Source organism: Coregonus lavaretus (assembly GCF_964263955.1).
Source record: "Coregonus lavaretus genome assembly, chromosome: 5".
Taxonomy (NCBI): Eukaryota; Metazoa; Chordata; class Actinopteri; order Salmoniformes; family Salmonidae; genus Coregonus; species Coregonus lavaretus.
The window spans coordinates 74,453,436-74,470,615 of NC_139992.1; the positions used below are offsets into that span (position 1 = coordinate 74,453,436).

General features: G+C 41.8%; 1 protein-coding gene across 14 annotated transcripts in view; it reads left to right on the forward strand.

Annotated features, from left to right (window-relative positions):
- The window catches only part of LOC311129928 (peripheral plasma membrane protein CASK), a 172,709-nt gene that overhangs the window by 74,531 nt on the left and 80,998 nt on the right, over nucleotides 1-17,180 (forward strand). For all 14 annotated transcript variants that reach the window (XM_084162481.1, XM_084162488.1, XM_084162491.1 and 11 more), the window contains exons 3-5: nucleotides 9,608-9,713; nucleotides 12,715-12,792; nucleotides 13,634-13,706. In XM_084162481.1, coding sequence (XP_084018607.1) covers nucleotides 9,608-9,713; nucleotides 12,715-12,792; nucleotides 13,634-13,706 — 257 coding nt within the window. The remainder of the gene's footprint in view (nucleotides 1-9,607; nucleotides 9,714-12,714; nucleotides 12,793-13,633; nucleotides 13,707-17,180) is intronic.

A 17,180-nucleotide genomic window follows, 5' to 3' on the forward strand; every position in this document is an offset into this window, starting at 1 on the left:
CCTGGTGGATATTTTTGATCATCTCAATTCGCTCAATATGTCAGTGCAAGGGAGGGGGCACAATCTATTTGAACAGAGGGACAAAGTGGATGCCTTCAAGATGAAGCTCAAATCATGTTTCTAACGGGAGGATTGACATGTTTCCCAATGCTGATTTCGAGATTCAGAATCTGATCAAATCTGATCAACTCCCGAGTGGCGCAGTGGTCTAAGGCACTGCATCGCAGTGCTAGCTGTGCCACTAGAGATCCTGGTTCGAATCCAGGCTCTGACGTAGCCGGCCGCGACCGGCAGTCCCATGGGGCGGCGCACAATTGGCCCAGCGTCGTCCAGGGTAGGGGAGGGAATGGCCGGCAGGGATGTAGCTCAGTTGGTAGAGCATGGCGTTTGCAACGCCAGGGTTGTGGGTTCGATTCCCACGGGGAGCCAGTATGGAAAATATATATAATAATAATGTAAGTCGCTCTGGATAAGTGCGTCTGCTAAATGACTAAAATGTAAATGTAAATGTTAAAAAGTACCTTGTCAAGCTGCAGGGAAAGTTTTGCAACTACTTTCCGGAGGAGAACAGGAGACAATACGACTGGATACGGGACCCCTTTCGAGTGGAGATGGGAAGCGTTACATTGCCAAGCAACGAAGAGGATCTGCTGGTGGAGCTGTGATTTGATCACGGACTGAGCATGCGCTTCTCGGAAATGACAGTGCCACAGTTCTGGTGCAGCGTAGTGGGAGAGTATCCTGCTCTCGCGTGTCATGTAATCAGAATCATGCTACCATTCAGCACTACCTATCTGTGTAAAAGTGGCTTCTCTGCTATGGCCGTGCTGGAAAACTAAAAGAAACAAACTGGACAGCCAGCATGACCTCCGAGTTGCCCTGTCAACCATCACCCCAGACCTCAATAAACGTATCAAACTGAAGAAACACTCCCAGCTTTCCCACTGATGGGCCACAAACATGCACACACAATAAATGAACAGGTTCATGAGTTATTGTTAACTATGTCAGTTGTGATTGTTAATTAATTCTGACATTCATATGACATTTTATTGAACTGGTTAACTTACACCTTTAAAAAAACTTTTCACGGTTGTGAAACTATTCACATGGTAATTGATGATTAAGAATTCCTAATGATTGTTGTTTTTTCTATTTTAAACGGTGGTATGTGTTACTGTTACTAACATTATTGGACTGGTTTTGATGTCATGTTCTGAGTCTGATCATTTATTACACCCTACTCCTGAACTGGTCGCCTAATTAAATGGCTTATTCTCTTGAATTGATAATAAATGTTTTCTCAGTTAATATGGCTGTGTAATGACTTTCATTAATACCATAATAGTAGCCAATTGAGGCAGAGTCTATTTTGCAAGTGAAGCCTGCCCAAGAAGGGAGCTGCAATACAACATTACAAAATGTAATCATCAACAGTCCATAATAGTGGTTTGTGACTAAATTGTCATTGTCAAATTTGAGTCCCCAGGCAAAACCAGTTGAGAACCACTGGTCTACAGCTTATCACTGGAGACTTTTATCTCCCTCACTAACTTTAAGCATCAGTTGTCAGAGCACCTTACCGATCACTGCACCTGTACACAGCCCATCTGAAATTAGCCCACCCAACTACCTCATCCCCATATTGTTATTTATTTTGCTAATTTGCACCCCAGTATCTCTATTTGCATATCATTCCAGTGTTAATACTAATTGTAATTATTTTGCACTATGGCCTATTTATTGCCTTACCTCCATAACTTGCTACATTTGCACACACTGTATATATATTTTCTGTTGTATTTTTGACTTGATATGTAACTCTGTGTTGTTTTTTTTATCGCACTGCTTTGCTTTATCTTGGCCAGGTCGCAGTTGTAAATGAGAACTTGTTCTCAACTGGCTTACCTGGTTAAATAAAGGTTAAATAAAAAAAATCATGTGGTATTCTAACTCAGGCGAGCAGAACCTCGAGACTTCCTTAATATTAGAGATCGCGCACCAGCTGTTGTTAACAAAGATACACACACCTACAGAAGATAGCCCTATTTGGTAAAAGACCAAGTCCATATTATGGCAAGAACAGCTCAAATAAGAAAAGAGAAACAACAGTCCATCATTACTTTAAGACATGAAGGTCAGTCAATACGGAACATTTCAAGAACTTTGAAAGTTTCTTCAAGTGCAGTCGTGAAAACCATGAAGCGCTATGATGAAACTGGCTCTCATGAGGACCACCACAGGAATGGAAGACCCAGAGTTGCCTCTGCTGCAGAGGATAAGTTAATTAGAGTTACCAGCCTCAGAAATCGCAGCCCAAATAAATGCTTCAGAGTTCAAGTAACAGACATCTCAACATCAACTGTTCAGAGGAGACTGTATGAATCAGGCCTTCATGGTCGAATTGCTGCAAATAAACCACTACTAAAGGACACCAATAAGAAGAAGAAGAGACTTGCTTGGGCCAAGAAACACGAGCAATGGACATTAGCTCGGTGGAAATGTGTCCTTTGGTCTGGAGTCCAAATTGGAGATTTTTGGTTCCAACCGCCGTGGCTTTGTGAGACGCGGTGTGGGTGAATGGATAATCTCTGCATGTGTATTTCCCACCGTAAAGCATAGAGGAGGAGGTGTTATGGTGTGGGGGTGCTTTTCTGGTGATGCTGTCTGTGATTTATTTAGAATTCAAGGCACACTTAACCAGCATGGCTACCACAGCATACGCCATCCCATCTGGTTTGGGCTTAGTGGGACTATAATTTGTTTTTCAACAGGACAATGACCCAACACACCTCCAGGCTGTGTAAGGGCTATTTTACCAAGAAGGAGAGTGATGGAGTGCTGCATCAGATGACCTGGCCTCCACAATCCCCCGACCTCAACTCAATTGAGATGGTTTGGTATGAGTCGGACGGCAGAGTGAAGGAAAAGCTGCCAACAAGTGCTCAGCGTATGTGGGAACTCTTTCAAGACTGTTGGAAAAGCATTTTTGGTGAAGCTGGTTGAGAGAATGCCAAGAGTGTGCAAAGCTGTCAACAAGGCAAAGGGTGGCTATTTGAAGAATCTCAAATATAAAATATATTTTGATTTGTTTAACACTTTTTTGGTTACTACATGATTCCATATGTGTTATTTCATAGTTTTGATGTCTTCACTATTATTCTACAATGTAGAAAAGAGTAGAAATAAAGAAAAACCCTTGAATGAGTAGGTGTTCTAAAACTTTTGACTGGTACTGTATGTATATGTCCTTCAGCCATGATATTACAGTTCTTCAGGTCCTGTTGATAGGTTAGTCTCGAACGGAGCTCGTCCAGTTCTCCAGTGATTGTGTGTTGGCCAATAGAACGGAGGATAGAGGCGGTATATTTACTTGCCGACGTAGTTTTGTCAGGGTGCCCTCACGTCGGCCTCCCTTACGTCGTCTCTTCCTTTTCTGAGTTAGTGGGATTAGGGCCTGGTCCGGGGTGAGCAGTATGTCCTGCACCGCCGACTCGTTGAAGTAGAAATATTCATCCAAATTGATGTTAGTGACCGCTGTTCTGATGTCCAGAAGCTCTTTTCGGTCATAGGAAACATTATGTACAAAAAGAGTTTAGATCAGCGGAAAAAAACACACAAAATATAAGAATTGGTCAGTAGCTCGTAAAACTGCAGCTATCCATTGCAGCACCATTCCTCCACTCTGAAAAAGAGAGAAATATAGTTGTTCTATTTGTTTTTAAGAGGGGAAGATTGCAGGGTTCAGTCTTGGTGAAGTCTGCCACTTTATTTTAGAGGACCACATATGGCCTGTAGTTACTTGAACCACCCATTATGATATATCTTCCTTTTCTTGGCTCAGGCAAACACACTACTATCCACACACACACACAGAGCCAGTTGAGGGTAAATTGGCAGCAGGGTATGGGCCTATTCTTTGCATAATTGCCTACACACACAGAGGTAACTGATGGCATCTCATCTGCAATGTAGAATCATACATCTACATTATATTACATTACAACTGTACTCTGCCTTACCGTTACCTCAACCACTGACACATTATACTTAGTGACCATTACAGTGCTAACACCTACCTTCTATGAGAAGGAGAGAGAAAGACAGAGAGACAGACAGACAGGCAGGCAGGCAGAAATGTACAGCGAGAGATTGGGAGATTGATAAAGAGAGCGAGGGAGAAATAATGGTGTGAGATGGAGTGAAAGAGCGAAAAGGAAAGAAAGAGGGAGGTTCTGTGAGATCGGTCTTTCTGTGCTCTATGAAGGCTGTCTAATGAGACTGTTCTTTCCTGTCCGCTGATCACAACCTCTCTCGGCTCTGTGTTTGATTATTCATCCTCTCTGCTCTGTCATTAGGAACCTTCTTGAAAAATATTGATTTTTAAAGCCTGATTCTGATCTCAAAGCCTACATGAATGTGGAATCTCAGTACTAGCTGCTGTATTTTTACATTGCTGGAAAATAGAATTTTTTGCTGAATAATTTAAAGGAGAAAAGTGAAACAAGGTTATTGATTTCTATTGCTGGTCCCTCAAGTCCCTTCAGTAATAAATCAAGTTGATCAGAACTGCCATCTCTGAGGTCTGCGTGTGTCAGACTCAAGCTTCATATGTGAATACTGACAACAGTACAAATTGCACTGTCCAATAGGAGTAGAACTGGGACCATCCCCTTTTTCTTTTGTCTGAGTGTCATACAGTTCTACAGTCTGTCATGTCACTCTCACTTCACACTTCTATTTGTTAATTTTTTTTCCATCTCCTTTCTCATCTCTTCCCACTGGAGTGTATAGGGACTAGCATTACACAGGAGATTTGGTAAAGAGATTTGTGTGTGTGTGTGGGGCTAGGTATAGTCACAGACGGGTGTTGAGTGGTAGATTTCAGTACAGTGACATATGATATGTCACTGTGTTGTCAGGTAGCTGATCCGGCCAGTTCCCCTGATGCAGGTCATATTTGTGGTTTCTCCAGACAACACTGCTCCCTTTTTAGAGGAAACCTGTTCAAACCTAGCCCCCATGCCAGTCGGCTTGGCATAACAATTCAAATTATTACTACTAGTATTATTTATTACTTCTGTAGTAATTTATGGAATTGAGCTGTGTGTGTGCATGCATGCTATGAAAACTCACTGTCAGGTTAAGTCCTTTTCTAAGTCTGCATGAGTGTTTGAGCTTAGCATCTCTTCCTACCACACGCCACAGACGATCCCCTGCAAACCCATTCTGAACGAGGGATCATGTAACCCGCTCCGTGGAGGAGAAATATCTCCTTTCTACAAGAGCCAAAGATTTCTGTCATCCCTCCCTTCTCATAAAGCGAGTGATGGAAACAGAGGGATGGAAAACGGCTGAGTAAAACAGAAATGAAACTTTCAGTATGGCTCCCATTCCTCTCCATCTCCCTCCCACTTGTTTATATCCAATCACAAGCCTTGGCTGGAGCGCTGGGAAATCTATCAACCGTACACACACACACACACACACACACACACACACACACACACACACACACACACAGAGGCCTGAGAGCTACCACTGGGAGCTGAAACACTGTTGTTTTGTTTCTCTATGTAAGCATCGAGAACATTCCACTCAAAAACAATATTTTGGTATTTGTTTCATTAGTCTACGCATCATACTGTGACACTTTCTGTATTTTGAAAGTTCGATATCTTGATTGCTGGCATGCAAAACATTTTGGGACTGTATCAACAGTGAACTAATGAAACAAATACCAAAAGATAGTTTTTGAGTGGTATTTTCCTTTAAGCTCTGTTGAAGGTTTTGCTATGCTAACAGTAGTCTATGGGTAATTCTCTTAGGACAAACACTCCCTACTAGGCTAGCTAGTGCTAATACAAGTATTACTAAACTCACCTGTAGGCCTACAAGAGCCACGTGTCTCTCTGATTCTCACAGTAAAGCCATTTAGTGTTGTTATTCCAAGTTCTCTCCTCTCTCGCACGCTCGCTCACTTATTGTATGGTGACAGGCCACTGATTATATAGCATGATGTAATCATGAGTCCTGTTGCTAATAAATTCTCCTCTTGTCATTAGCCTACGTTTGTTAATCAAGTGAAGTTATTTTCCTTCAGTTTGGGGATTTATTTGGAGTGCTTACTGTGTTTTTGTTCTTGTTTGTTGCTGCTTCTCTGAGCTCATGCACGTCTGCGCTCAACACAAGGCACGCCCACTGACATTTCCGTGAAGATCTGCGTTTGCTCAGTTCTGTAATTTTGTTTATTTGTTAATTGAGATCACTGCTATTGAAGATGTGAACCGGTTTGATTAGAAGGCCTATGAATAATGTGATGTTATGATAGTCTGCTTTTAGACGTTTCTATAGTAAATACGTTTTTAACCAGTTAATTGGTTATGTGCAGTGTGCACCCCTACTCACCCCCGCTATGGTTTAGCCTAGAAGATGGCGCAAGGCATTTCTACCTGGCTTTGCCAGAGTTCTGTAAGCTCGGAAGGGGAGCGTGTCCATGTGGGTCATATTTCGTTTTCTCAGTACCTGTAGCCTGATACTTAAGGCCTAGTCCAATTTTGGATTGTTTTTCGTTTTGCTTTTGATTTCTTGAAGAAAAATTAATTTTTGTTCATCGTTTCTTTGTTTTGGTAAGTCATTTTTGCCTACTTGCCAACATTAACCTTCCACTGCCATTATTGCTATGAACAAAATCACTATTGTATGTACCTTATCCTTTGCCTCCTGCCTGCCTACCCTTAAAGATGCTACACATAGGATTTTTTTGAATTTTTGAATTGTAATTACAGAAAATGTTCAAAATACAGTATATCTGCAGTAATAGTGAAAGGATAGTGTTTCACAGTATTAATTACCCGCCAGTGTTGTGATTGGCTGTGATATTCGCTTATTTATTTATTCCTTAGCAGCACAGGGAATGCCACTCACTCTTTTGGAAGTGTATGAGAGGAGACACTCTCTCCGATATCTCCTTTCACGTTGCCTCTCTCTTTCTTTCTTTCTCCTGGAACTCTGACATTGGCACTGCTGATGAATGTTAAATGTCCTCCAGTTGCATCAAAATGTATTGCAGGCTGTATGAATGAGAATTTGTGTGTACCAGTATTTGTGTGTCAGCATAGTTTGGTTTTATGTGTGTGATATTGAAGAGAATGATATTAAAAGTGAATGCAGTTAAGAGAGAGTAGTAATGTGTTTTCCTGGAGTGTGTGTATAAAGCCGAAAGGTTATGTATATCATACACGCACTCCTGTGTGTGCAAGGTTACATATATGATATCTCACTCGGCTAGCTCCAATATTCCCTCCCAGAATAGCTGTTGCCTGGAGGTGGATGTTAAGGAAAGTGCCTGCTGTAGGGGATGGATGGATGAGGAGAGGAGCTTAGACAGGGCACTACAGTGCGACCATATGCGCCTAGATATTATGCTGTGTGACCTATCAATTTTATTTAGGAGCACCAGAGTACATAGAAACATTAAGGATTTTAGCTTTATTACCTCAAATATGTTTGATTGTGCTCCTAAATCTCTTTGTGTGCACCTATATTTTCCAATTATGTGCACACGTGCTCCTTGTAAAAAAGGTCAGCGTAGAGCCCTGGGCGAGGTGAAGACAGGAGAGGGAAAGGGAGGAGAGAGGAAAATATAGCAGAGTAACGCTGGTCCATTGTGTCTGTAGAACCAAGAAACAAGTCTAACATTCCACTGCTTGATGAAGATAGTGCTGTAGTCTAAACAACATGCAGTATGTTTGTGTTGATCTATTGGTTCTCTCTCACTCTGTAATATACACTGAGTGTACACAACATTAAGGACACCTGCTCTTTCCATGACATAGACTGACCAGGTGAATCCAGGTGAAGCTACAGGATGATCCCTTATTGATGTTACTTGTTAAATCCACTTCAATTAGTGTAGATGAAGGGGAAGAGACAGGCTAAAGAAGGATCTTTAAGCCTTGAGACAATTGAGACATGGATTGTGTGCCATTCAGAGGGTGAATGGGCAAGACAAAAGATTTAAGCGCCTTTGAACGGGGTATGGTAGTAGGTGCCAGGCGCACCAGTTTGTGTCAAGAACTGCAACGCTACTGGGTTTTTCACGCTCAACAGTTTCCCGTGTGTATCAAGAATGGTCCACCACCCAAAGGACGTCCAGCCAACTTGACACAACTGTGGGAAGCATTGGAGTCAACATGGGCCAGCATCCCTGTGGAACGCTTTCGACACCTTGTAGAGTCCATGCCCTGACGAATTAAAGCTGTTCTGAGGGCAAAAGGGGGGCGGGGGGTGCAACTTAATATTAGGAAGGTGTCCTTAATGTTTTGTACACTGTGTAGTGCAGTACAGTGGGGACCAGTACTGAAAAAAATAAGCATGAAAATGTATGCACTCACTACTGTAAGTCGCTCTGGATAGTCTGCTAAATGACTCAAATGTATATATAAAAGGCTAGAGGTATTTCTGTTGGTCTGTTTGCCAACTGGGTCAGGACGATAGGGAGGGACAAAGAGAGGTATGGGAGGAGGAAGGGAGAGAGGCGAGGAAGATGTCAGGGTAGGACCTCACATTGGACAGAGGGAAGGAGAGAGGAGTAACAGTAACACACGTTGCCTGTTTAGATGAAGCTTCATGTTAGCGCCTGATAGCTCCCCCTGGTGTTGGCTAGTCTTAACAGCAGACACCAGGCTCTACAATGAGTCAGCTGCACTGTCTCTAGTACTGGGACCAATGCAGTGAGTGTTTCTAAATCCAGTGTCAACTCCTTCCATCCCAGACACACGCTGCTGTACAAATCAAACACAATTTCTAAAAGTGCTATCTGGAAAGTCACTTTCTGCAATTGTTTGAGTTCTGACTCTAGTCTTTCGTATACATTTCAAAATAATTCTGCACCAAGGAGAAATCACACACATTGACTGTTCTCTACTATAGTGCTCCTTTTGCCATTCTAACTAGTATCTGAGGAGCAAGCTTGAGGTAAGAGGCTTATTTAAGCAATAAGGCATGAGGGGGTGTGGTATATGGCCAATATACCACAGCTAAGGGCTGTTCTTATGCACGACACAACACTGGGTGCCTGGATACATCCCTTAGCCGTGATATATTGGCCGTATACCACAAACTCTCATTATTGCTATTACAAACTGGTTACCAGTGTAAACAATAAATGTTTTGTCATTCCCATGGTATACTCTCTGATATACCACGGCTGTCAGCCAATCAGCATTCAGGGCTTGAACCACTCGGTTTATAATACCTGTTAGAGTTTATACCTTCAATCCATCTTGTTTAGGATGACAGTGCAATACCCCATTAGCATCCCTGTTGAAGACTTAGAATATTGATTTGTTCAAGCAATCGAATTTTCTCCCCATGCACATCACTCTCCCCAAAACTCAAGCTCTCACATGATATTTACCACATTTATTTTCTTTTTCAGATTGAGTAGTTATAGCGATGAGGCATGTGTATTGATCTAGCCTAACGTAGAGCATTGTTTTTTTCTCTCATTTACTGTACATGATGCTTTTCTCTAGAAAGCCAGAGACCATGAATTCTAACCCCTGACCTCTAACCTTTCTCTCTCTTTCGCTTACCTCCACAGATCTGAAGAGAGAGGCCAGTATCTGCCACATGCTTAAGCACCCTCACATCGTAGAGCTGGTGGAGACATACAGTTCGGAAGGCATGCTCTACATGGTCTTCGAGTTGTAAGTCTGTCACACACTGTAACTTATCTATTACACATGATCACACACACACACACACTTACAGTGGGGGAAAAAAGTATTTAGTCAGCCACCAATTGTGCAAGTTCTCCCACTTAAAAAGATGAGAGAGGCCTGTAATTTTCATCATAGGTACACGTCAACTATGACAGACAAAAGGAGAAAAAAAAATCCAGAAAATCACATTGTAGGATTTTTAATGAATTTATTTGCAAATTATGGTGGAAAATAAGTATTTGGTCAATAACAAAAGTTTCTCAATACTTTGTTATATACCCTTTGTTGGCAAAGTCTTCACAAGGTTTTCACACACTGTTGCTGGTATTTTGGCCCATTCCTCCATGCAGATCTCCTCTAGAGCAGTGATGTTTTGGGGCTGTCGCTGGGCAACACGGACTAGGCCTCTCCAGGACCTTGAAATGCTTCTTACGAATCTACTCCTTCGTTGCCCAGGCGGTGTGTTTGGGATCATTGTCATGCTGATAGACCCAGCCACGTTTCATCTTCAATGCCCTTGCTGATGGAAGGAGGTTTTCACTCAAAAACTCACGATACATGGCCCCATTCATTCTTTCCTTTACACGGATCAGTCGTCCTGGTCCCTTTGCAGAAAAACAGCCCCAAAGCATGATGTTTCCACCCCCATGCTTCACAGTAGGTATGGTGTTCTTTGGATGCAACTCAGCATTCTTTGTCCTCCAAACACGACGAGTTGAGTTTTTACCAAAAAGTTATATTTTGGTTTCATCTGACCATATGACATTCTCCCAATCCTCTTCTGGATCATCCAAATGCACTCTAGCAAACTTCAGACGGGCCTGGACATGTACTGGCTTAAGCAGGGGGACACGTCTGGCACTGCAGGATTTGAGTCCCTGGCGGCGTAGTGTGTTACTGATGGTAGGCTTTGTTACTTTGGTCCCAGCTCTCTGCAGGTCATTCACTAGGTCCCCCCGTGTGGTTCTGGGATTTTTGCTCACCGTTCTTGTGATCGTTTTGACCCCACGGGGTGAGATCTTGCGTGGAGCCCCAGATCGAGAGAGATTATCAGTGGTCTTGTATGTCTTCCATTTCCTAATAATTGCTCCCACAGTTGATTTCTTCAAACCAAGCTGCTTACCTTTTGCAGATTCAGTGTTCCCAGCCTGGTGCAGGTCTACAATTTTGTTTCTGGTGTCCTTTGACAGCTCTTTGGTCTTGGCCATAGTGGAGTTTGGAGTGTGACTGTTTGAGGTTGTGGACAGGTGTCTTTTATACTGATAACAAGTTCAAACAGGTGCCATTAATACAGGTAACAAGTGGAGGACAGAGGAGCCTCTTAAAGAAGAAGTTACAGGTCTGTGAGAGCCAGAATTCTTGCTTGTTTGTAGGTGACCAAATACTTATTTTCCACCATAATTTGCAAATAAATTCATAAAAAATCCTACAATGTGATTTTCTGGATTTTTTTCCCTCAATTTGTCTGTCATAGTTGACGTGTACCTATGATGAAAATTACAGGCCTCTCTCATCTTTTTAAGTGGGAGAACTTGCACAATTGGTGGCTGACTAAATACTTTTTTTCCCCACTGTATATACTTGGCAAGGTATACTCTGCAAGCATTTTTTATATCAAAGTATTTTATTCTGTATGTGATAAGGTTTGATATGATCAGTTAGAATCAGTGGGAGCTCCCATCACCATCAGTTCAGTCTTTCTGTCATGTTGCAGTGCAGTCATGCTAGAAGTGGTATTATTGATGCGACAGCTGGTAATGGGATTCCTACTGCTCGCTGACGCTAGCATAGCTATGCTAGTTATCAGGCCAAAATATGGGTAAAGGGGTGTGTGTGTGTATCAGTGTAGGAAGCTGTTATAGAATGTGTTGAAGTGAGAGGTTTTGTGATAATAGGAGAAAGAGAGTGAGAGAACGCTGATAGAGCAAGAAGAGAATGGCGGAGGGCTGAAACGGAGAAGGAGCCCGAGTGGCCAGGTGGTAGAAGAAGTGATCGAGACAGCAGGAGAGGGAGAGAGCGGGAAAGGGGGTGAGAGATAGGCTTGGGCGATATAGCGTTAATGCCATATACCGGGTTATTTCAAAATACCGACAGTATGATTTTCAATATCGTTAAAATATATTTATATATATTTTGTGGGTTGGGGGTTACACCATTGCTTATAAGTTAAGTATAACTATAAGAAATCTAAGATGTGTCAAATAAATGATATCCAGCTCAGGGCTCCAGCTATGCATTTGGTTTGCTAACTTGCTAGCTAAGTGTCTAGAAGTCAATATTAAGCTTCTTGGTTACAGCAGAGACATTCAATCCCGTCCTGGATCAAGATCCCTGTTGCCTAAATAGTTTTGTGCAGTTTTTGTTTTAAATAGCATCCCTTGTGTTGTGCGGAAAAATAAGAAAGAGCTAGAAAGAAAGAAAGAAAGAAAGAAAGAAAGAAAGAAAGCACAATCAGTGGAATATGAAGAGGCAGAGATAAGACAAAGATTCCACACCAGAGGAAACTCCCCTTAGGTCCCTGAAGACTCCAGACACACACACGCACGCGTGCACAAACACACATCATGACGAATTCCTTAATGTGAAACATGAAATATGAAAAGTCCTGCTTCACATTTCTCTCATATGCATCAAAGGATTTGATAAAAACGAACAAGTTTCATTTTGAGGAACTTCCATAGCTTTATCACACAGACAGACAGACAGACACAGACACACGGCTTTCAAACCGACGCATAGCAGTGGTGTCTTGAGTATTGGATAGATAAAGTAAAGACAGTAACACACACTTCAAACTTTAATAAGGGTAGCCTTTTCACCTCCTGAAGTTTGGACGTTTACATTGACCTTTATGCCAAACTGACCTCTCTTCTTCCCCTCCCTCGCTCTCTCGCCCTCTCTCTCTCTCTCTCTCCCTCCCTCTCCTTCCCCCTCTGCCCCTCTATCTCCGTCTCCCTCTGCCGCTCTCGCTGTCTCTCTCCTACAGTATGGATGGAGCAGACCTGTGTTTTGAGATCGTGAAGAGGGCTGATGCTGGCTTTGTGTACAGTGAAGCAGTGGCCAGGTAAGACCACTTCCCATGATTCTCTACTTGAAGAATTCCTCTTGTTGCATTGAGTTCAATTCAATTTGTTGGGGCCTTGATTTTCTCAAGGCCATACTTCGATGTGACATTCAGCATTTCAAAACACAACACTAGTGAAATAGAAATTCAGAGAAGAATAGAAAAACACACACGATACAAAAGACAACAGTATCCACTTGTTGCTAGTACAGTGTTGACATTCCAACCAGTGGTGGAAAAAGTACCCAATTTTCATGCTTGAGTAAAAGTAAAGATACCTTACTAGAAAATGACGAAAGTGAAAATCACCCAGTAAAATACTACTTGAGTAAAAGTATATGTTTTTAAATATACTTAAGTATTAAAAGTAAAAGTATAAATAATTTCAAATTCCTTATATTTCTTATATGAATGGCACAATTATTTAGTTTTTTACATTTACAGATAGCCAGGGGCACACTCCAGCACTCAGACATAATTTACAAACGAAGCATTTATGTTTAGTGAGTCCGCCAGAACAGCTGCAGTAGGGATGAACAGGGATGTTCTCTGGATAAGTGTGTGAATTGGACCAGTTTCCTGTCCTGCTAAGCATTCAAAATGTAAAGAGTACTTTTGGGTGTCAGGGAAAATGTATGGAGTAGAAAGTACATTATTTTCTTTAGGAATGTAGTGGAGTAAAATTTTCCAAAATATAAATAGTGAATTACAGATTTAAAAAAACTACTTAAGTAGTACTTTAAAGTATTTTTACTTACTGTAAGTACTTTACACCACTGATTACAACAATGTTGTTTCAATCGACAGTCATGGTGTTTTATTTCTCTCTGTCCCTCTCCAGTCATTACATGAGACAGATCCTAGAGGCACTACGATATTGCCATGACAACAACGTCATCCATCGAGACGTGAAGGTAGGCCCGAGTGTCTGTTTGATAGTGTGTGCGTGTTTGTGTGTTTACTCCGAGTTGGGAACTAGCTCTGATTTTACTGACAGTGCTCAGCTCACCCCAGTCCTCTCCTCCGCCATCATGACCCAGACTACAACAGCTGAGGAGGGAATTCTCTCTGTTTTCCCATCTTGGCCCAGACATTTGAATGTCTGTCTGTCTGAACAATGAATAAGTGAAGAGTTGTGCTGCTCGTCTTCTAAATATTTAATCTTCTGTCTGTCTGACGGCCTTGTTCTGGGTCTGTGATGTGCTGGGCAGATTATCTTCCTTTACAGGGATTTCCAACTCCACTTCTGGAGAGCTAAAGCATATATACCTAAACCAAATAAACAAGCCAAAAACACCAGTGCAGTTCCTACCCTCACAGCATGCTATTGGCAGTACTGTACATTGAGTTTCATACAGTTAGAGTTGTTTTGTATTTTATTTAGAGTTTCATAAAAACCTGTGACAATATTCATGTTCTAACAGAAATAAAAAAGTATTCGTTTGATCAGGCTCATTAATGGTAAACCACATAGCTGCTGTTAGCTGGTTAGGATGGAAGCTGTGAGAAACCAGGCAGCTAGCTGACGCCCTGGGTGAGAACCTGAAGACGCTGTGGTTTTATTAGCGTTCATGTGTAGCTGCTAACACCACAGCTTTACTTTACTTCTCATGTGAGCTGATGGTATGGTGGGGCTTTTGTTGTTATTGTTGCCCTGGCAATGGTTAGATTATAAACCTTCCAACCTTGACTCTATATTGCTCCAGAATCATGAGTCAACATTTTAACTGGAGATAAATTGCAATAACTATGAGTAGTGTGTAGTCGTTGTTATTGACAGAGTTGTACAAGCCCCTGAGTTGAAGCTGGTGTAGTTATGTTTGAAACCCCAAACAGTCTTATCATATACACTGAGTATACCAAACATTAAGAACACCTTCCTAATATTAAGTTGCACACCCCTCAGAACAGCCTCAATTCGCCGGGGCATGGACTCTACAATGTGTCGAAAACGTTCCACAGGGATGCTGGCCCATGTTGACGCCAATGCTTCCCACAGTTGTCATGTTGGCTGGATGTCCTTTGGGTGGTGGACCATTCTTGATACACGCGGGAAACTGTTGAGCGTGAAAAACCCAGCAGCGTTGACATTTTTGACACAAATCGGTGCGCCTGGCACCTACCATACATCATGGCTTTTGTCTTGCCCATTCCCCCTCTGAATGGCACACATACACAATCTATGTCTCAATTGTCTCAAGGCTTAAAAATCCTTCTTTAACCTGTCTCCTTCCATTCATCTACACTGATTGAAGTGGATTTAACAAGAAACATCAATAACGGATCATAGCTTTCACCTGGTCACTCTGTCATGCAATAGAAGGTGTTCTTAATGTTTTGTATACTCTGTGTATTTCCCTTTCAAATCAAATCAAATGTTATTTGTCACATACACGTGTTTAGCAGATGTTATTGCGGGTGTAGCGAAATGCTTGTGCTTCTAGCTCCGACATTGCAGTAATATCTAACAAGTAATATCTAATAATTTCACAACATATACCCAATACTTTCAGAGAAAGAAGTGGTTTTCTCAGCAGGCACAGACCGAGTGAGGCGGAAATAGCTCTGTTCTGAATATGAAGCACTGGCTGTTAAAATACTGCTGACAGTTTTCACACCAGACACTGCTATCTACAGATATAGATTCCCCCCCCCACCCTTCTCTCTCTCTCTCTCTCTCTCTCTCTCTCTCTCTCTCTCTCTCTCTCTCTCTCTCTCTCTCTCTCTCTCTCTCTCTCTTAATCTCTGTTAAAGAGCTTGACAAACACACTGTTCCCTCACACATTGGCCATTATATATCAGCACTGATAAAACATTGGGGTTTACAAGATTACAGCATAGTTAGTCAGCTACATCAGTACCCACCACTTTGCATGAATATGCTCCGATATGTTATATACATACATTTCTTGGTTTGTAACTATGTTTTGAGTGTGACCCAGCCTTTGGCTCAATGGCTATGGGTTGTGATTAATGCCAGAAGAGCAAAGCTCAGAGACCTAGGCCTATCTCTGGTTTCTCATGGGTGGAGATTGGTATCGAGTAGCATTATGACTGTTCCACAGTGTGTGACTGTGCCTTTTGGCTCTTACTTTATCAGATGTAGCTTACTCTCTGATTAAGGGTGACTCAACAGGGGTCACACACACAGGGGTTGTATGGCAACGCTGTCCTTGTTGAATAGGGAGCAGCCTGTGTGCTTCAGTGTATCGTGTCCCCGCATGCATGAAATTCAAAAATCATTGAATTAATTTAAATCCCAAGAAGCATATCTGTTTATCTTCTATTATTCATAATGACCCCTTCTACTCATCATGCTGTGTGTGTGTGTGTGTGTGTGTGTGTGTGTGTGTGTGTGTGTGTGTGTGTGTGTGCGCGCGCTAGCGCATGAGAGATTGGAACCACAGACAGGCTGTCACATGCCTGATTACAAAGAATAAGGCATTCTTAAAGGGAATGTTGACAAAATGATGAATGTGAATCTTATGGAGGGAATCCGGAATGTTGATGTTTTCATTCTAGTTCCGAAAGCAGCGATGATAATGCAGTTTGGAATGTCAGATTGATAACCTTGTGATTATGGACAAGACTACAGACAATTAACACTAGTAGGCGTACACAGATAAATAGCTAGCTGTTTCAGATCGACACTGTAGATGGAGGGATGCCTTACTGTATATTTATTGTGGAATGGTAAAATAAATAGTCAGACATACAGTGCCTTCAGAAAGTATTCACACCCCTTGACTTTTTACACATTTTGTTGTGTTGCAGCCTGAATTTAAAATGTGTTAAATTAAGATTTTCTGTTACTTGCCTACACACAATACCCCATCATCTCAAATTGGAATTGTGTTTTTCGACATTTTTACAAATTAATAAAAAATGAAAAGCTGAAATGTATTCAACCCCTTTGTTATGGCAAGCCTAAATAAGTTCAGGTGTAAAAATGTGCTTAACAAGTCACATAATACGTTGCATGGACTCACTCTGTGTGCAATAGTGTTTAACATGATTTTTGAATGACTACCTCATCTCTGTACCGCACACATAAAATTATCTGTAAGGTCCCTCAGTCGAGCAGTGAATTTCAAAAACAGATTCAACCACAAAGACCAGGGAGGTTTTCCAATGCCTCGTAAAGAAGGGCATCTATTGGTAGATTAAAATAAAATAAAAAAAGCTGACATTGAATATCCCTTTGAGCATGGTGAAGTTCTTAATTAAAGTTTGGATGGTGTATCAATACACCCAGTCACTACAAAGATACAGGCATCCTTCCTAACTTAGTTGCCGGAGAGGAAGGAAACAGCACAGGGATTTCACCATGAGGACAATGGTGACTTTTAAACAGTTACAGATTTTAATGGCTGTGATAGGAGAAAACA